Here is an 18,866-nt window from a genome sequence, read left to right as displayed (position 1 = left end):
GTGTGTGTGTGTGTGATTGTGTATGAGAGTAGGATGCAGGGGATATTTGTCAGAGCCCTTCCTTCAGAGTTCACCCTGGGACCCAGCAGATAGAGGTCTAGAAGTACCAGCCCATTCAGCACCCAGGAAAGCTCCAGGGTGGGCACAAGAGTTTCGCCCAGATTTAAAGACCCCTGGGTTGGGAATCACAACAGTGTCCAGAGCTATGATTACTCACTGATTCCCCCACAGAGATGCAGGATGGCCTGGAGGGGAAGAGAACTTTATTGGGATGTTAGTGGGCAACACGTGGGAGGGTGAATTCCAGGGACCAAGCTGCTGGTCACCTGAAAGAACAATAAATTAATTTACAAAATAAATTAAGGTGAGGAGGTCCTAAGCAGAGAGGCAGCTGGGAATACCTGGGGATTTCTTAGGGATGGCATTAGTAATTGGAAAGGGGAAATAAGAATTTCCAGTCCCCTCACGAGGGTATGAAATTAACTTTTTCAAAACTTTTTCTCCAGTCTGGGAGTTGGGGTTCTGGGGTTCCAGGAAGAGGAAAGGTCTGGGTTCAGCCAAAGGGATGAAGGGAGCTGGTTCAGGGTCGTTCCTCCAGAAAGCGGTAAGTGGGGTTCTCATAGCCATGATGCTGCAGTTCCCGCAGCTGCTGCTCCTCCAGGGTCAGCATGGGGTCCACCTGCAGCAGGGCAGGAGAGGGAGAGTGGGGCATTGGGACCTGACCTGATCTTACAGCTCCTCCATGCCCAAGCTCTGGAACTCCTCCCCATACCACATCTTTATGTCTCTCACCTCCACCACTCCATGGCTGATAGCCCCGTAGGGCTTCTTCCTGCGCAAAAGCAGCATGGAGAGGACGATCAGGGAGCCCCCACCCGCTCCCATGATCAGCAAACCGGACATGGCCTCTCGAGACACTCCTGTGCCGGCTGGTGCCTGTAAGGAAGGAGATGGGGCAGGGCTCATCTTTGAGGCTCACCAGAGGCCAGTGTGGCTTTGGAAGTCACAGCCTAGCCACTGGCCTCTGACCTTTCCCCCTAGGTATCCAAAATATTCCTCCTCTTACCAGCTCATCTCTCTGAATCTCCGATGAGTGGGAAGGAAAACCCCTTGGAACAGACACATTCACCTGGGGGAGCAGGAGGTGTTAGGGACCCAGGCATATGGGCCCCAGCCTCCTCTTCCCCTAGTGCCAGAGAGGGCATCTCCCAGCCCTCTACTTCCCTAGAATCCTGAAGTCCATGTCCTCAGTTACCTCTTCCCTTAGTTAAGGAATCCAACCCCCTGGCATCCTCCTCCTTCAGACCTTTGAGTCTAGGCCCCACCCCCAGGCCTCCCTCAGGAGCCCACAGGGCTAAACTTACCTTCCGCTCATACTGTTCCAGGGGGGACAGCTTCTCTTTCCCAGGGGGTGCAGCATCTTGTTCTGTGGACCCTACCCCCAAGGTCTTAGCTCATTCCCAAGAGCCCAGAGTGGTGCTGCCCACCCCCCGCCCCCCTGCCCTGAGGAGGGGGTTAGAGGGGTACCAGACTCCACCACAGGAGGTCTGGGGTTCCCAATATATGGACCCCTTTCCATTTTGGGCTCATAGACTTAGTGGGATTTGGTGGCTGGGGTCTACTCTGTGAGATACCTTTTGGAAGGGCCATGGGGATGTCTGTTGGCAGCCAGAGGAGGCAGGGGGAACAGTGAAGAGAGGGAGGGCTTCACTGAAGAAAGGATGGAGAAATACCCTCCCAGGGTCCAAGGCAGGAGGATCAAGGATTCTACAGAGGCCTTCACAACCTTAGACATTCCTCCCCATTCTCTGCCACTCACTGTGGTAGCTGAGACACCCCTAGACTTGGGAGATTAGAAATTAGGTTGAGGACCTATTTCCCAAAGTCTGAGGTTATCTATAGTTGGGTTATCTCACCATCATTGGAATCCAGAGGCTGCAGCCCACCCTTGTCCTCACTGCTATTCCCGAGGACAGGGACTTCCAATTCATTGGGACTCAGGTGTTCAGAGTGGAGGAATTCCTCTGAGAGGAACACATAGAAAGGAGGTTGAGGTTGTGAGCATAGGGACATATCACACACACACACACACACACACACACACACACACACACACACACACCATACACAAAGTGATTGGGGGTTGTCACAAGTGTGATCTGGGAAAGAGGGGAGCTGGTAGGAGGCACCCCTGGCAGGGAGGATAGAGGCTGAAGGTGCAATGGGCTTAAAGAACAGGAAAATTATGGTTAGATGTGGGACATGCAAAGGAAGTCACAATAGATCTGGGGGCTGTGATAAGTCACACTGTCGGGTATTCCCACTCTTGTGTAGGCTCTTCCCCTTGTATCTGGACTGGGGATGTAACTTGCTTTAACCAACAGAATGTGGGCCCATGTCTTAGATGACTTGGCAGCTTCCACTTTCATGTTTGGGAGCCTGAACCATCATGTAGGAAGTCCAGGCACCCTGTGTGCAGACAACATGGAGGGTCTCTCTGGAGAAGAGAGGCTTTGAGCCTACCTGGAGAGGTAGAGAGGCCCAGTTGTGCCAAAGTTCCAGGCCCTAGCTGATCTGCTAGCTGAATGTAGCTACATGCTTGACTACTGACAAGAAGCACCCAGTAGAACCCAGACCTGATGGCAGAATCATGAACGAAGAAGATGGTTAATTTAAGTTCTGGTGTTTGTCACACAGGAGATAACTAAAGTGTGTGTGTGTGTGTGTGTGTGTGTGTGTGTGTGTGTGTGTGTGTAGGTTGTCAAAGATTGGGGGTCAGGATCTGCCCTTAAAGATCTGGAATGGGAAGCAGGGGTCATATGTACTCACGGATCTGAGGCCGCAGCTCCTGAGCCAGGTGGGGGTTCTGATCAAGCAGCCCCAGGCTCTGATTCATCCTTTCCTCAATTACTTGAAGGTGGGTCAGCACCTATGGGGGAGTGATTATGAAGGATGAACTGGGAAATGTAGGCTAGAAATGGGGAAACGGAGGTAGGGTGAAGGAAGAGCAATAAAATTAAAGGAAAAAGTAGTAATACAATATATGGAAGTAGTGTACAAGGGCCAGGAATGGGCCATAGGAAGAAGGAATTGAAGGAGAAGAAGCAGAATACAAAGAAAAGGAAAAGATGTATAGAAGACAGGAAGTGAGAGGCTTGGAAAAGGGACTAAGGTGGAAGGGAAAGGAGTAGTTGCTAGGAAAAATGGGGCACAGGAGACATGGTAAGTATAGGAAACAAGGAATATGGTATAGAAGATAGGAAATGGAGGCAAGTGGGTTGGAGGGGCAGAAAGTAGGATCTGAGAAATAGAAAGTGAGGTTTGAGGGAGGTGCAGAAAAGGAAATAGCATTGGAGTGTCATATAGAAATGATGTGGTTCAAGGGCAAGACTTGGAGCACAAGAGCAGGAAGAGAACATCCAAGAAACAGATATTAGGATTTGAAGGCACAGAACAGGGGTTCCAGGGAAAACAAGTAGGGTTAGGGAGAAAGAAGAATGGAAGGACAGAAACAGGGTTCAAGGCACAGGAAGGGGGTTCTGGGAAAGGAAGAAGAAATCCAAGGGACAAGAATGGTGTCAAAGATTCAGGATCCAAGGGACCAGAAAAGGTCCCAAGGCACGAAAGAGGGGTTCCAGAGATAGGAGGTGGTCCAAGAGACAGAAAGAGGGTCTGAGGGACCAGAAAAAGCCTGAGGTATGGGGTCTCAGAGATAGCAGGGTATAGAGAGCTAGAAGAATCTGAGCACCTGGAGGCTCATCTGCTGGGCCTTCTCGGGCTCCACGGCAGCCACGTGCTGGTAGTGTCGCAGTGTGTGCCTTTGCTCCTTCTGCTCTGCACGCAGATAGCGCCGCAGGGCCAGCAGGACACGCTCTGGCTGTGGAAGGGATGAAGTCTGCCTAGGCCCACCCCAGCCCTTTCCATCCTCTGCCCTCTGCCCCCACAGCTCCCACACCTGAGGCGGGTCTCCCTGCAGTGCTGCCAGGAAACCTTCCAAGGCAGCCCGGCGTTGGTCGTTGATTAGGGCGATGACTCGGGTGGCATGGGTCTCCACCAGGCGCTGTCGCTCACCAGACACCTGTTCCTCCAGGGTCTGCAGAATGGACTGAAAGTGCTATCAAAGGTGGACACAAGATCAGCAGAGGTAAATATGGGTGAAAGCCTAGGTCAGTGGCATTCTGGAAAGGCAGGGCTATAGGGCCAAGCAGGGTGGGTGCAGTGGATCTAGGTCTGGGCAGAGTCAACCTGGGGTTGGGACTAGATCACAGGACACTGACTGGAAAGGGTGGGGATATAGGGTAGGACTAGGCCTACTGGGAGCCAAGCTGGAGTTATAAACTGTACTGGAAATGAACAATCTAGGAACAGAGTTGGCCTATGTTAAGATCAAAGGGAGCAAGTATTTTAATAAAGGTAGGCCTGGGTAGGTCAAACTAAAGACAGACTGTGCCTAAATGAGACTAAGGTGGGTAGGGAGCAAGAATCAGGGAATGGAGCTAACCTGAGTGGGGACTACAGGAAGTAGGTCTGTACCAAGGTGAAGTTGAAAGAGGTGGGATGGAGAACATGAGGCTGGGCCTACTGAGGAGGGACTGAGTAAAAATGAGATTAGAGGGGCAGGACCAAAGTCAGGGGGCATGGCCTAATAGGGACAGGAATGCATCAAAGAGAGGCTGAGAAGGATCTGGCTGGACCTGCAGGGGGGTCAGCATGGGAGAGGACTCCAGAGCCAGCCCTCAGAGATAAGAATCAGGTTAAAACAGGGCAAAACGTGGCCAATCAGAGAAGAACAATGTCAGGTCCAATATAGGCAAGAGGGGTGGAGCTAAATGTAGGGGTGGGGCAAAGAGAGGCTGATATAAGTAGGAAGGGGTGGAACTGGATGAGGCTGGTGGGACAAGGCCTAAGCCAGGCTGAGACCGGATGTGCCCCAGGTAATGGACAGACATGAGTGAGTAGGACCCACTGGAAGTTGTCCTACCTCATTCAGGGCCTGTCTGTCAGCTTTAGGCAGATTCTTGGACTGGTTGTCCGCCATGGCCCATTCACGCATCACCTGGGAGCAGGGGAACTTCAGGATTCTAGAACCCATCCTGCTCCACCCAGTGAGTTCCCCAATCCTTCTTCAAGACTTTGGAGGCTCCAGATAGATCCCTAAAGTCCCATTGGTTCTTGGGTTCCCAAGAGAGAAGACTCAGAAAAAATTTAAGGTGGAAGAGTAACATCCCCCAGAGTTTCCTTAGAATCTGTTGGCATCTCAATGGGATTCTATGGGTTAGGGATCCCTGGTTAGGGTTAGGGGTGGCATTGAGGACTAGGAATTGACAGGGGCTTGGGGAGCTTTTGGAAACAGTCCCAACTTGTCCCCAAGAAATTTCCTTTTATTTATGGAGCTCTATGTTATGGGTGATTCTGGGACCCCCACTATCATTACCTCATTAATCTGGCGCATCCTTCTCTCCTCCAGGTCCATCTTGGCCCGCAGGAAACCCTCGTGCTCACTGATTTCTCCAGGCATGCCAAAGTACACATCCACACCATCTGTGGGCCTCAGGGTGGAAGTCACTGCAATGTCAGGAATCAGATGGTCAGCCTGAACACCATCTCCAGGTCACCTTTTCTACTCAGAGAACTACATTTCCTAGAGTGCACTGGAAACCACCAGGTGTCCACTTTAGCCATAGCTTCTGCCTAGCATCATGGGAAATGTAGTTCAGAACTAGGCAACAGTTCTGAACTGTTCTTGCAAAGCGTAGGAATCCATTACACCATCCTCTAATCCAAAATAACCCTTAGGACTTACCAAATGGCTCCTCCACTTCCAGGTACCTCCAACCATTCTTTTCATTCTTCACAGGCCAGGTCTGCCACCTCTACTTTATCCAAAACTGCTCTCATCCCTTCCATTCCTTCCAAGCAGACCTCTCTCCTATACGTCCCTCCCAAAGATGTTCCTACACCAAGACTCCCCAAATCATCCTCCCTCCAGGGTGGAGGAAACTAGGAATTCAGAAATGGCCTCACCTTTGCTGACCCCTGCAGGAGGATGGGAGCTTGAAGGTGGGACTCTTTCCTCCTCTTCTTCCTCTTCAGCCTGTAGGGGCTCCACAAAGTAATCGTGTACTGGCTGAAGGAAGGATTCCTCCTCTTTCTCATCCTCATCCCCTTCTATTCTGCCCCCCAGGGGCCAGGACCGGGTGGAGGGGTCACTAAGGGAGCAGAAGACACAAGGCAATAAGAACCTGGGCCCAGGCCCCAGGCTTCCACCTCCTGCCTCAAGAAGCCTTGGGATGGGCAGGAAAGATTCCTTCTCACTCACCCAACTTCTGTTCTAGACGGGTCAGGGGTCACTGGAGGGGGGCAGCACACATACTCCACACCTCGGAACCGATCCATGCCACAGGGCAAAAGCATGCCCGAGCCATGCAGGATGAAGCCCTGGGAGCTGCAGGCCTGCAGGAAGAGTGGGTCCAGATACCAGGATTGTGGGGTAGGAGAGGGTAAACGAGGGGGGCTAGATGCCTGAGTGTTGGAGGCAGATGGGGCTGGGAGCCTGAATTCCAGGTTCTGTCCTGATGGGAAGAGGGGGCAGAGGCCCAGACTCTTGGGTTCTGCAGGAGGGGGGTGTTCTGGGTGTGAGGATGGATGTGCCGGGGTCCTGACCTCCTGTGCTTCCTGATGCCTCCGGGTTGAACTCTCACACTGGTCCATGCGCTCCTGATGCAAGAACCGGCAGCCTTCGGGCACCAGCAGGGCCTCACTCACGAATTCACCCGCTGGGGAAGGGGGCACCAGAGTGAGATCCTCTCATAGCCACTAGCCTTACCCTCCTTAGAATCCAAGTTTATTATCCTCAGAGGCTTCTCTGCCCACCTCAGGACTCAAGCATCTAGCTCTCTAATGTGAGCCTTGAGACCAAGGCCCAGGATCTCGCCCCTCAGACTCCCACCTCCATTTTCCTCCCCCCAGCTTATGACTCACGCAGGCAGTGGAAAGGCACAACCTGGTGGTGAGGGTGAGTACAGTGGCCGCCCTGGGCACCCCCGCACCAGCGCTCCATGGGGATGGCCTGCGTTGCCTGTTCCACACGTGCAATCTGCAGCTCCGGGTACATCTGTGGGCACCGGGTGGGGCAATCAACCCACTGTTAGAACCCAAGCAGTCATGCTTCTCTTCTGGCCATGTCCCTTTTCAAGACTCCAGTGTTCATAAGGCATTCTTCTCCTTAGGTCCTGCTTCTTCATAAAACCGGTCTTAGATATATCTAAGTCCCGTAGGCCCATTGGCCACGCCCCTAGTAACCCCCCCTTACCCCTCCCTCTCTCCTCCCCGCACCCCGTTATCCTTAGGCCTCTCCCCTTTACCTGGCCAGTTCCTTTACAAAGGTCTCTCCATATACCCATAAACTCAATTCTTCTACGCCTACCTCTCTTCTGGTCACCTTGCCGCCCTTCCCCAATCAGGTTCATCTCTCCGTAGATTCCACCAACCCTTAAGTCTCGCCTCTTTCCCTGTTTGACTTCTCAGTGTCCCTTCTCTTTGTAATAGACCTTCCTTTTCATTACCAGGCCTCCCAGCTTTCCACTCTTTAATTGGGCTCCACCCCTTTTCCTACCTTCTAGGTCCCTAAGGACTTTTTGTCAGACTACCCTCTCCTTTGGCCACGCCTCCCTATATACCTACTCTTTAAGGAGCCCACCACTCACTGGGTCACCTTCCTTAGCCGGTCTTTGCACAGTTCTCCTCTTTCCTGACCTAGTTTCTCTCTTTTTTCTTTCTTTTCTTTTTTGTTTTGTTTTGTGACCTTTTCTCAAAATCAGGTCCCGCCCTATCCTAACTTGGCCTTTGGCCACGCCCCCTGGCTTCCTAGACTTCTTAGATCCCTGATCTCCTGGCCTTAGGAGTCTGGCTGGGAAACAACAACAACAACAAAACGCCAGTCTGGCTAGACTCCGCCCCATCCCCGGCCCGCCTTCCCCCTCCCGCAGGTCACGCCCACCTGTCTGCAGTACTCCAGCACGCGCTGCGGGTCCCGGAGACAGCGCCGCGAGAGCTGTGCGTCTGGTTCCCAGCGGCCAGTGCTCAGGTCCCGATGCAGGGTTGGGCGCCCGCATAGTCCAGCCACCTGAGCGGACCCCCGGGCCTGGGTGTGTGGGTGAAGGGGTCAGTGAGGGCTCGGGGGACGTCGGCACGCTGGTCCCGTGGTCCTTTGCTTTCTAGGACTCAGATGGTTAGACCCCAGAACCAGCCCCTTCACCAAGCACCGAGCACCCGCCTCGGTAGAGGTACCGTTTCCCCGGATACAGTTACTACTGGGCGGGGCGCCCCAGCTCTCCTGTTGCTATGGCGACGCGGGTCCCCCAGGATTCTCGCGGCTTGGCGGTGGCGGAGTCAAACTCACGCCCACCCCGGCTCAGCCGCACTAGAGACGGAAGGGGTTAAACCTGAATCGCTTGGGAGGAGGTCAGAACCCCGACGTTCTGGCCCCTCCTCCCTCTCTCCCCAGCTCAGGCTCCCATTCTTGGGTGCAAAGATGACAGACAGGGCCTGGCTTCAGGCCTGGACACCAACCCTTGAGGGCTGGAGAGCTACCTCCTGGGTCAGGGGGCGGCGGCTGGAGGCCTAAACTCCTGGGTCGTGGGAGGCTGCGGGGCCCTCATATGGGCCCAGAGGATGGAAAGGGACCCAGATTCTTGGATCTACGTGTCTTATTGCTTGGTGGGTCATATGTTCAGGTGGGTAGGGGCTGGGGCTGAGTCACTTAGGTCGAGAGGATCTGAGGGGCTGGATTTCTGGGACCAGGAGCTCTGGAAAAGTCAGTTCCTACGCTGGGGGCGGGAGGTGGCTGGGACGACACAAGATGGGGAGCTGGGGCCTGGACTCCTGGGTTCGTGAATGCCTAGTGCCATTAGGGGACCCGGGGGGCGGCCACCTGGCTGGAAAGACTGCACTTTCCGCTCTGGACACGTCCGCGCAGGGTCGAGGCCGGGTCCCGCCCCTTCCCCCTACCCCCCAGTCCTCACCTCCGCCGCGCCAGGGCTCCCACCGGCTAGGCTCCCAACGGCGAGCTGCGCGCGCAGAAGCAGCAGCAATAGTGGCAGCAACAGCGGCAGTGGCGGCGGGGCCCGGCGGCGGCCCAGATCGCGAATGGCGGGGCTTATGTGCCCCATGTCTGGGCTCTCACGCCCTCACGTCCCCAGCACTCCCGCCCAGCCCGGCCCGGCCCCAGCGGTGACAGGAGCTCCCAGCGCCACAGCCACCTCCTCCCGCCGCCCCTTGGCTGCGCCGGCGCCTCCAGCCCCGCCCCACGCCGCCCCGCCTTCCAGGCCAGGACAATAGCATGCCCGCTCTGCTCTGGCAGGAGCAGCTCCCGAACGCCACGTGGGAGCCTGCGTCAAGCCCCCACTCCCTTAAGATTCCAGATGTTCCACCTCATGCCAGGATCTAGCTGGAGGTCTGGGTCATGGACTCTGGGGTTATGGATTTTGTGTCCTTCGGACTCAAAATCAGCTTCCTTCTCTTCCAGGAATTATCAGCTTTGAAGACAACACCCACCTCCTCACCCTCTTCCCACCCCCAACCAAATTTCTTTTCTTGAGTTGCAAGGAATGTAGTCCTCCAAAATTTCCCCAATCAAGAACACAGCAGTTGCCACCCCGTCCTCCTCTCCCTCAGACCCAGGAGTCTAGGCCCCAGGAACCTTTCCTATCAGAACCAGAGTCCAAGCCCTTAGCCCTTCCCCCCTAAGACCCAAGAGTCCCAGGCCTTCTGCTCTGCTTCCCAAGGGTCTCAGGTGTCTGGAACTTGAATTCCTTGCTCAAGGATCCATGACACAAAGTCCCCAGGCCCCTTTTTAAAAGATGATACAAGTCAGGTACTCAGCACCTCAGGACAAAGGTCTGGAGCCCCATCTTTGCTCTAAGGACCAGGGAATTTCTATTTCCTCACCTCTAGCCTCTCCCTCCCAGCCTCCCCTTCAGGGCTTACTGCTTTGTCTCCTGCAATGACAGTGTAGAATCCTGTCTTCCCCAAGCCCAGTGAAGTAGCCCTGTCACGTGTGTGCATCTGTGCATGTATGTTTGTGTAGATGTATATTAAAAGAGCCCGAAGCATTAAGCGGGTAGCAAGGGGCTTGGATGTGGGTCCTGGTTTGCTCCTAGAGTCACTTCAGAGCCTAGGGTAGAGGAAGGGCCTTAATGCCAAGAGAATCCTGAAGACAAATTTTAATTTTTAAAATTAAACATATATCTCTCATCCCTAGATTCCACTCCCACCCCCTCCAGTGACAATCTCACCCTGTCCTCACTCCTTGGACCCAATTCTTTCAGGGCCTTTAAGGAAGGTGGAAGGGATCAAGATGGTGGCTATCTTGGGTTCCCAAGGAGTGAACTGCCATCTTGGCTTCACTTCCATTAGCCAAGCAAAGTGTGCCTCAGGGAGAGCCAGGACAGGGCCTAGTCGGGCCTCCATCTTTGTATATATTTATCTTTATTAATTTCAGAGAGGAAGGAAGAGGGGAAAAGAGATAGAAACATCAATGATGAGAGAGAATCATTGATTGGCTGCCTCCTGCACATCCCCTACTGGGGATCAAGCCTGCAACCCAGGCATGTGCCCTTGACTGAAATTGAACCTGGGACCCTTTAGTCTGCAGACTGACACTCTATCCACTGAGCCAAACCAGCTAGGGCTCCATCTTAATCTTCCCTATGTTATCTTTCTTCTCAATGCAAGTGGTCATCTTGAAATATCTTCTTTCAGTGTCTGGAAACAACTTCTACATCTGCCTCTAACTCCCATCACCCCCTGTCTCTATTCCTCTGTGAAGGGACCATTTGACATCTTGAATCTCTTGTATACAGGGGAATAGGTGGACATAGTGGCCATCTTGCTCCCACTTAGGGCATCCCCTTTTGGCTGAGCAAACTGTCCATCAATAGCCCAGGCAATAGTAATGATCTATCACTCTCCTCAATGTTTAGTTTTGGAGGAGTAGGTTCGCTAACTTGTTCTGGTTCTTTAGAAATCAGGACAATCTGTATGGCAAGTTGAAGATCCCAGCATTTTTGAGTTGGAGAGATGCTACACGTGTGTTTGGAGACGAGAGTGGCTAGGTGTGGGGAAGGAAGCATATGGGAACGGGGCAGTCCTGGGGGCCATATCTGGGAGCCCAAAGGATGTGGGTTTGATATAGCTTGTAAAAGCTCGAGAATGGGGTGTGGTGAGATAACCTGCCTGGGCTCTAGACAGTTTGCAGGGGCGAGGCATGCCTAGGTGTGAGTTGAAGTCATAGAAAGGAGGGGTACCCAGAGGTCCAAGGGGGGAAGAGGGTGGCAGGAAGAGGCCATCTCCAGGGGTTTTGCCAAGGCTCAGGCTCACACTGACTCCTTGAACCTTGTAGTAACCATTGGTTGGGTCCTGAGGAGACAAATGAGATTTGTGAGTATGTGAAGGTATAGGGGGGTGAGGACCACTGATGGAGATTGAGTCAGACCTAGTGAGAGGCAAAAGATAGAAATAGAAGCAGGCAGAGACAGAAAGACAGACATATAGACTGGTAGGAAGACCAAGTAAGACAAACACAGTGACAAGAGAGAAAGAACAGAAAGAGATGGGCAGAAAGAGACAGAGACAGAAAGATATAGGCCTGCTGAGGGATGATGGTGTGGAAGGAGGTGCAGAGGAAGCAAGAGAGAGAGATTGAGACCAAGATATTTATTCACACATCTGCCCAACAGCCCCAGGGCTTTGATTTTATGCCATGCCCTATGCAGCTGCTGGATAGACCTGGCCCTGCCCTCATGGAGATACTAGGCCAAAGGAGAAGTGACAGATGACCAGACAGAGCCCAAAGGAATCAGCACTGTACTGGGGGAAGTAAGGCAGAGTGGCTGGGACTGTGATGATGGGACTTTATGGAGATCAGGAGAAGCCCAGATCAGAGTGGTCCTGGCTGTGAGAGTCGAAACATGGACAGAATGATCAGAGCTGGGAAGGAAGGAAGGAAGGAAGGAAGGAAGGAAGGAAGGAAGGAAGGAAGGAAGGAAGGAAGGAAAGAAGCATGGGTTTTCTAGAACCAGAAATGTATGAATTGAGACTAGAGGAATTGAAGGAGAGAATTAGGTAGGTATGGGAAGGAAGTTAGGAGGGATTTAGGCCAAGAGAATAGCAGAATAGCCTGTGCTAGGTACAGAGGAGAAAGAAAAGGGACCCTAAAGGTGGGGCAAGTCTGGGGAGATGTGAGGCAAGTGTGGGACCTGGTAAGTGAAAGGGGCCTAGGGAGGCAACCAAGGTGAGGCAACCAGGAGGCCTGAAACATGAGTATGATAGGGAAAGCACAGACAGAGTGAATGAACCCTGATCTGGGGCTAAAGATGGAGTGCAAGGCTAGGACACATTTGTGGGCAGAGACAGCAGATATGCAAACGAGAATGTGAAGGTGGGTGAGACAGCCCAGGAGGCATGAGAAAGAGGACAGAGGGGGCTAGATCCCTGCTCTGTGGGCAACAGAATAATAAAGGAAGGGACAGAAGTAGTGAAAGAGTTGGAGACACAGAGAAGGGAGTCCTTTCCCTTCCAACACTCACCTTAGTCTCCAGAGCCCCCTCTTCATCCAGAACCAGGTCACTGCTGTCCATGTGCATGATGGGGCCCTGGAGTAGGATGCTTAGTGAGAGGGAGTGGCCATAGATTCCTCCTACCCCAGCTGGGGTCTAGGCTCAGGAAAACAAAGGGCCCTGGGGACATACTGGATCTAGGGAATAACTTGGTCAGGGGCATATTTGAATCTGGGGGACATTTGGGTCTGGGGTCAATGTTGGGACTAGGGCCCAATTTGAGTTTAGGGGCCCAGTTAGGACTAGGTTACAACTTGTGTCTAGAGGTACAACTAGGTCTGGGGTCCCTGGCTTCCTACCTGGTCCTCACTGCTGCCTGTCTCCTCTTCCTCAGGGCCCCGCAAACTGGAACCATGGCTGCTGCCTGGTATGCAAACCTGGTTCTTTTGCTTGGAGAAAGAGGCTGAGGCCAAGGACAGTGGGTGAGGGTTGGAGGACGGAGGCAGAGCTAAGCAATGGGGTAGGGTCACAGTTTGTAAAGAACAATGAGCAGGAACATAAAGGACTTGGAGGATTAGGTTATAAGATTAGGCACCACTGAGAGCCCTGGTCTGGTGGGCAATAAGTATTGACCTTGAGGAAGTGGAGTTAGGGCTTCAGGAAGGAACCAGGGCCTGAAGGTGAGCCAATCTCCACCAGGGGCTAGAGAGGCAGCACTGGGCCAGGTCCCAAGGCCAGGCTTTTAGGATTCTGTATTTGACGGCCTGTCAGTGAGCAGGGCAAGTGTAGGGGTTTTTTTCGGGTGTGGGGGGGGATTGGAGTAGAGCTCAGGTACTAACCCTTGCCTTGGCACCAGCAGCAGAGGGCCACCCCAGTGATGACTATAATGAGAGTAGTGGCCAAGGAGGCCACCCCAGCCACAATCCACATAGTAGGCAGCACGTCTGCAGGGAGAAGAGGGATGGTCTGAGGAGGAACTGGGGAGCAGCACCAGGGCTTGGGTTGGGGTCTCTGGGTTCAAAAGTCGCCAGATTTGGAGATACCCAATGTTTATAATGCCCTGGGGTTAAGGGCTCATGAAATTGGGGTTTCACTAGTAAACTCCCTGGCTTTAGGGAGTCTTAGAATTTGAGGGATTTTAACTTTGGAGGTTCCCATTTTGGGGGCACCAGAATGTGAGGGGTGTCTCTGTTTAGGATTCTGTATTTGATGTAATTTATTTTGGGGGTGTCTCAGGATTCAATGGACTTATAGTTTTGAGGCTCTCAAGGTTTAGGGGGGTCTTTGCATTTGGAGGTCCTCAGTTTGTGGATTGTAGACTTTGGGGGTTGGGGTCCTCAGATTTGTGGGTCTTCAGGCTTCAGGTCTCACCTCTACGGCCCAAGCTGATCCAGGTATCTCCCTCACCCAACCGGTTACGAGCACTGCAGTTGAAGCCCCGGCTAAAGTCAGACTCCTGGGTTCCCGAAATGTGTAGGACAGAGATCAGGCCTGGACCCTGTCCAACTCGGCCCTCCGGGGCTGGGAACGTCTCCACCAGGAACCGACCCCTGGAACCCTTCTCCAGGAAGCCCTCATCCCAAGACCAGACCTTGGGACACAAAAGGAGATCAGAGGAGACGGGGAAGGAGGGAGGGAAACAGCCTGGGTGTTGGGAGAATCAGAGGTGGTCATGCAGTTCAGGGAGTTTGGCTGGGAATTCAGGGATCATAGCTGGGTAGGTCATGAAGGCAAGGACATTTTCTTACCACAGCTTCTGGGGCGGGGGAGGCGAAGACTAGACACTGGAGGCGGGCGGGGCCCCTCAGAAAGGCAGTCGATGAATGCAGGGCGGTCACTACTGGGGGAGCTTGTTTGGAGATTATGGTTCAATCAGGGTAGAGGCCCCGCCCTCCCAACCAAAGCCTGTTTCAATAAGGCCGGGCCAGGCACTCCTCACTAACCCCAACCAACCAGGCCACGCCCCTCAACAAACTCCAAACCCCTCGGAGATTCACCTTCACTACCTCCCACTGGTACCCCCAGGCCCCGCCTCTATAAAGCTTTCGCTCTCGAGGCCACACCCATCCATTTATAGTTCCGCCCATCCCAGTCCTTTAGGAAGCACCGTTTTCTCACCGTTCACAGTCAACCTAACCTCTGCAGCGCCGCCCCCTAGGCCAGAGAGCCCCGCCTCGGCCCTGCACACATAGTCGCCTGCATCCTCTGGCCCGACCGAGGGAAGACGCAGCGTGGGCCCGTAGCCCAGCACCTGGGATACGAAGGGGCGTCAGGGGCAGAACCTTGGGAGGAAGCTACGTCTACTGCCTGCCACCAGTACTAGCCAGACATGGCCTTACCTGTGCACCCCCATGGCGGGTCCAGGTTACCCGTGGGAGCGGGTTTCCGTGCCAGGCACAGCTAAAGGAAGCTTCTTCCCCCTGGTCTACAGATATAGGCTCCGGCTTTGCCTGTAGAATCGGTCCGACTAGAGGAAAGATAGGGTCACATGACCGGGAGCTGCACCTTCGACCTGGGGTCAGCCACTCAGATTTGGCAACCTCGCCAGCCCTGCGTGGCTCAGTGGTTGAGCGTCGATCTATGGACTAGAAGGTCACAGTTAGATTCCTGGTTAGAGCACATGCCTGGGTTGCGGGCTCGATCCCAGTGGGGGGCGTGCAGGAGGTAGTCAATTTATGATTCTTTCATGATTAATGGTTCTTTCTCTCTTCCCCTCTCCCTTCCTCTCTGAAATCAATTAAAATATATTTAAAGAAAAAAGAATTCTTATTAAAAAAAAAAAAAGAAAAAAATGGCAACCTCAAGAGCCCCTGGTATAGGCCCCTGGTCCACAACGCTGCTTACATGCCCTGCCCCTGCCCCTGCTCCTGCTCCAATTTGGCATTGACCCAGCACAGTCAAACTCTGCCTACATTTTATGCGCCCTCCCCCCCTCCACAGCCCATTGCAACCATGCCCCACTCAATCCTCCACCCCCCACCCCACCTGCCCATTTCAGCAGGTCCCACTTTGCCCACATCCATGGTCCTGCCCTGGCTCACACTGTACATCCAGTGCAGTGCTGCAGTTGGCACTACCCACAGCGTTGCTGACTTCACAGGACACTGGCGCAGTTAGGAATGAGGCGTCGGCCACCACCTCCAACATTGGTCCTCGGGCCCCCAGCACTGGGGAGCCCCCCTTTGCCCACCTGTGGAGGTGGTGGGATTGTTAGTATTGTCTCTGCTCCCCAGGCACACCTACTCATGTCCCAGCTCCAACCCTTCCCAAGCTAGTGCTTTGGGCTTGGGAGAGGTGATCATCCTCACCGATAGCCCGTAACAGGAGGCTGGGCCCTGGCCTGGCATAGGAAAGTGACCTTTTCTCCCTCCTGCACAGTCTGTGGTTCTGCAGACAGAGTCACCACTGGAGAGTCTGTGGAGGTGGGCCAATAATCAGCAATGGTCAAGGACCTCCACTGATGACCTAGGAGTCCAAATCCCAGCCCCTCCACCCCAGGTGTGGATCTCCAGTTCCCTCTTTCCTTTGAGCTAGGAGTCTAGGCAGGCCTCCAGTTCCGTATTCCCTCAGGAACCACAGATCCACAACTCCCTTTTCCTCATATCCTGGAGTCCAGGTCCCAGGCCCCTATTTCACCAAGGACTCCAGGCTCAGGGACCAGCGTCCAACTGCACTTACACTGCAGGCTCAGTGTGATAGCTGTGTCCTTTCCCGCAGGGAAGGCCTGGCTTCGGGCCCGGCAGACCAAGGTGGCTCCATCATCATGGCTGGAAGGGGTAAAGGATAAGATGCTCTCCACGGACTCAATGGTCCCTTTCTTCAGCAGGGTCTGGAGGTTATGAATAATAATAATGATTTCATCTACCCCTAATACAGTGCTTACTATGTGTCAGGCTCTCTTCTAAGCACTTAGAAGAAGTATTGCTTTATTTAATCCTCACAATTACCCTATGAGGTGCATACTACTATTATTCTCGTTGTACAGAGAAGAAAACCGAGGGACAGAAGAGGTTAAGTTACTTACCAAGATCAATCAACTAAGGAGTGACTGAGCCAGGTAGTCCAGACCTAGAGTCCTCACCCTTAATCATACACCAAGGGTCCCAACCCTTTAACCCCTGCCCTCCCATGCCCTTTTCTTCTCTGGATGAGCCTGTGGTCTTAGTGAATCCCCACATTTCCCTGAATAAACAAGGGCTGGCACAGGGACTTGCATCTGACCTGATAGGAGGTAGCCCCATCCAGCTGGACCTCATCACGAAACCACAGCAGCTCAGGGGTGGGGCGGGCATCCCCACGGCTCCGACAGGTCAGATTTGCAGGAACCCCAGCAACCAGAGACACAGAGGGGCTGCCCAGTACCTGAGGGGCTTCTGGGGGCACTGTGGATGGATCTGGGGTCAGAGCTGGATTCTGGGCCCAGAGACCCAGATCTTCCCAGCTCTACTTGACCACTCCTCTGTGCTCCCTGGACTCTGATACTCCCAGCTAGGACTGGCTCTCCCTCTGGGCACCCCTGGGGAGATGAGTGGGCTGGACCCTCACCCAGCACATGCAACTGGGCTGGTCGAGAGCGGAGGCCTGCCTGTGTAGCTTGACACTCATATGATGCTTGATCCTCTAGTTCCACAGGTCTAATGTGGAGGTTGTGCTGGCCTCTGGCTACATCCCCTGATATCCAGTACCTGGACCACCCTGGAATCAAGAAAGAGGCAGTCACATCACTGCTCTGAGTTCCTGTCCCCATCCCAAAAGTGGGTGCTGAGCTAGGGAGACACTAACCCTCTCCCAAACCAGTCACTTCAAACTTGGGGGGTGATAAATTCAGAGAGAAAAAAGCCAGAAAACAATTGCTATAAAAGTCAGATTAGATGCTACCTCTGGGGTAAAGAGGGAGGGAGTTATGATAGGGGAAAGGAATAAGAAGGGCTTCTGGACCTGAGTAATGGTTACATGGGCATCTATTTTATAGTTACTTGGCAAATCTTCCACTTATGTTTTATACGCTTTTCTGTATTTATGTAATATTTTACAATAAAAATAAAAATCTTCAAACCCCATGGATCATCCCCAAAGTATAAACTAAAAATTCAAGACAGCCCTGGCTGGCATGGTTAGTGTTGGACCGAAAGGTCACAGGTTCAACTCTTAGTCAAGGGCATGTACCTGGGTTGCAGGTTTGATCCCCCACCCAAGCAGGGAGCCATTCCAGAGACGACCAATTGATGTTTTTTTCTCTCTCTCCCCCCGTCCCTGTCTCCCTTCCACTCTCTAAAAATCAATGAAAAAGTATCCTCGGGTGAGGATCAACGACAACAAAAATTTTTAGGACACCCAAATGTTTACCTGAGCCCATTAGTTTTCCAAACTTGAAAACGTCGGAATAGATACCTCAGTTACAGCCTACACCCAGCATCTCCTGGAGCTGATGCCAGCCCCTCCCTGAGTACTGAGAACAGCCTCACCTGGAAGATCCCTCTCACCCCCTAGAGCCAGCCCATCCTTAGTCCACTGGACCACTCCCGAGTATGTGCCCAGGGCACAGGGCAGCCGGGCCTCGTCCCCTAGCAGGACCACCAAGTCCTCGGGCTGTTGCAGGAAGTGGGGTGACAGGCCTAGGAGAATGAAGAAGGGAGCAGAGCTGAGTATAGCGTATTCAAGAGTTCTCTCACTCAGAAGCCAGGAGTTCAGTCCCCAAACCCCTCTTCCCGCAGACCCAGAAGCCCAGGCTCCCAGACTTCTGCTCCCTCAGATCCAGGAGTCCCAGCCCTCAGCCCCATTCACCCCAGTAAAAGCGGGGGCTGGCAAACAACCCTCCCCATATTTACCGCCTTCCCCGCCCTTGGAGGTACCTGCATGCCCTCTGAGGCAGAATAAGAGGGCGAGGAGGGCGGGAACCAGCATACTGAGTGTGTGTCCCCCAAGTTGCAGCAGACTTGCTGTAGCACTGCCTTCCTGCAAACTGCTTCCTGGACAGCACACCTCCCACCACTTAGGCCTGGAGCCTTCTTCGAACCCGACTCTTCATTCACCCCAGGCTAGGCGCACCCTTGTCCCTGGCCTGGAGTTTCCCAAATCTGCTCAGCCGCTGGCTCCGACGCTCTGAAACGCAGGCGGATTCCGCTCGCTGCATCTCGGAGACCCCTGGGTCTGACCTCATTCGCCTGGGCACCGGCGCGCCCCGCCCTCTTTCCATTAAGAAACTCCGAGACCAAAACGCCGATGAGTAGGGCTTTCCTCTTGGGCGGGCGCGCCACCCCTATTGGGACCTGGGAGCCGGAACACCTGGATCGAAGGAGGGGGTTTCGG

General features: G+C 53.6%; 2 protein-coding genes across 9 annotated transcripts; both read right to left on the bottom strand.

Moving 5' to 3' along the window:
- Positions 1 to 246: 246 nt before the first annotated feature.
- Positions 247 to 9,312, bottom strand: APLP1 (amyloid beta precursor like protein 1). Of its 7 annotated transcripts, none has more exons than XM_080643552.1 (16): positions 9,024 to 9,312; positions 8,000 to 8,143; positions 6,982 to 7,114; positions 6,664 to 6,776; positions 6,320 to 6,453; positions 6,025 to 6,209; positions 5,435 to 5,565; positions 4,982 to 5,056; positions 3,956 to 4,114; positions 3,749 to 3,877; positions 2,830 to 2,929; positions 1,917 to 2,024; positions 1,365 to 1,435; positions 1,067 to 1,129; positions 793 to 936; positions 247 to 679 (listed from the first exon to the last, which is right to left on the bottom strand). In XM_080643552.1, exons 1-16 carry the CDS (start codon positions 9,168 to 9,170, stop codon positions 581 to 583), a joined length of 1,935 nt encoding a protein of 644 aa, XP_080499678.1. In that variant the 5' UTR covers positions 9,171 to 9,312; the 3' UTR covers positions 247 to 580. The 7 variants fall into 7 exon arrangements, with proteins under 7 accessions (XP_080499678.1, XP_080499680.1, XP_080499677.1 ...); XM_080643554.1 differs by having other exon boundaries at positions 3,956 to 4,093; positions 9,024 to 9,290; XM_080643551.1 differs by having other exon boundaries at positions 4,982 to 5,071; positions 9,024 to 9,279.
- Positions 9,313 to 10,474: 1,162 nt separating this feature from the next.
- On the bottom strand, positions 10,475 to 18,461 carry KIRREL2 (kirre like nephrin family adhesion molecule 2; the record flags this gene model as incomplete). Of its 2 annotated transcripts, XM_080644974.1 has the most annotated exons (15): positions 10,475 to 11,418; positions 12,588 to 12,653; positions 12,917 to 13,020; positions 13,397 to 13,501; positions 13,929 to 14,148; positions 14,306 to 14,406; positions 14,676 to 14,808; positions 14,897 to 15,024; positions 15,599 to 15,747; positions 15,866 to 15,971; positions 16,236 to 16,386; positions 16,779 to 16,939; positions 17,103 to 17,252; positions 18,023 to 18,172; positions 18,410 to 18,461. In XM_080644974.1, 15 exons carry the CDS (start codon positions 18,459 to 18,461, stop codon positions 11,083 to 11,085), a joined length of 2,112 nt encoding a protein of 703 aa, XP_080501100.1. In that variant the 3' UTR covers positions 10,475 to 11,082. The 2 variants fall into 2 exon arrangements, with proteins under 2 accessions (XP_080501100.1, XP_080501101.1); XM_080644975.1 differs by lacking the exon at positions 13,397 to 13,501.
- Positions 18,462 to 18,866: the final 405 nt, after the last annotated feature.

The sequence above is a fragment of the Plecotus auritus genome, assembly GCF_963455305.1.
Source record: "Plecotus auritus genome assembly, chromosome: 10".
In the NCBI taxonomy this organism is placed as follows: domain Eukaryota; kingdom Metazoa; phylum Chordata; class Mammalia; order Chiroptera; family Vespertilionidae; genus Plecotus; species Plecotus auritus.
Note: the sequence above shows the minus strand (reverse complement) of the source record. Positions and strands in the feature narration are given on the sequence as shown.

Bases quoted from the DNA above. Each gene is read 5' to 3' on its own strand.
- APLP1 (XM_080643551.1), bottom strand. From the start codon at position 9,170: ATGGGGCACATAAGCCCCGCCATTCGCGATCTGGGCCGCCGCCGGGCC. The intron at 6,454-6,663 runs GTCAGGACCCCG...CTCTTCCTGCAG, and splicing joins GGCATCAGGAAGCACAGGAG to GCCTGCAGCTCCCAGGGCTT. The intron at 6,210-6,319 runs GTGAGTGAGAAG...CTGCTCCCTTAG, and splicing joins CCGTCTAGAACAGAAGTTGG to TGACCCCTCCACCCGGTCCT.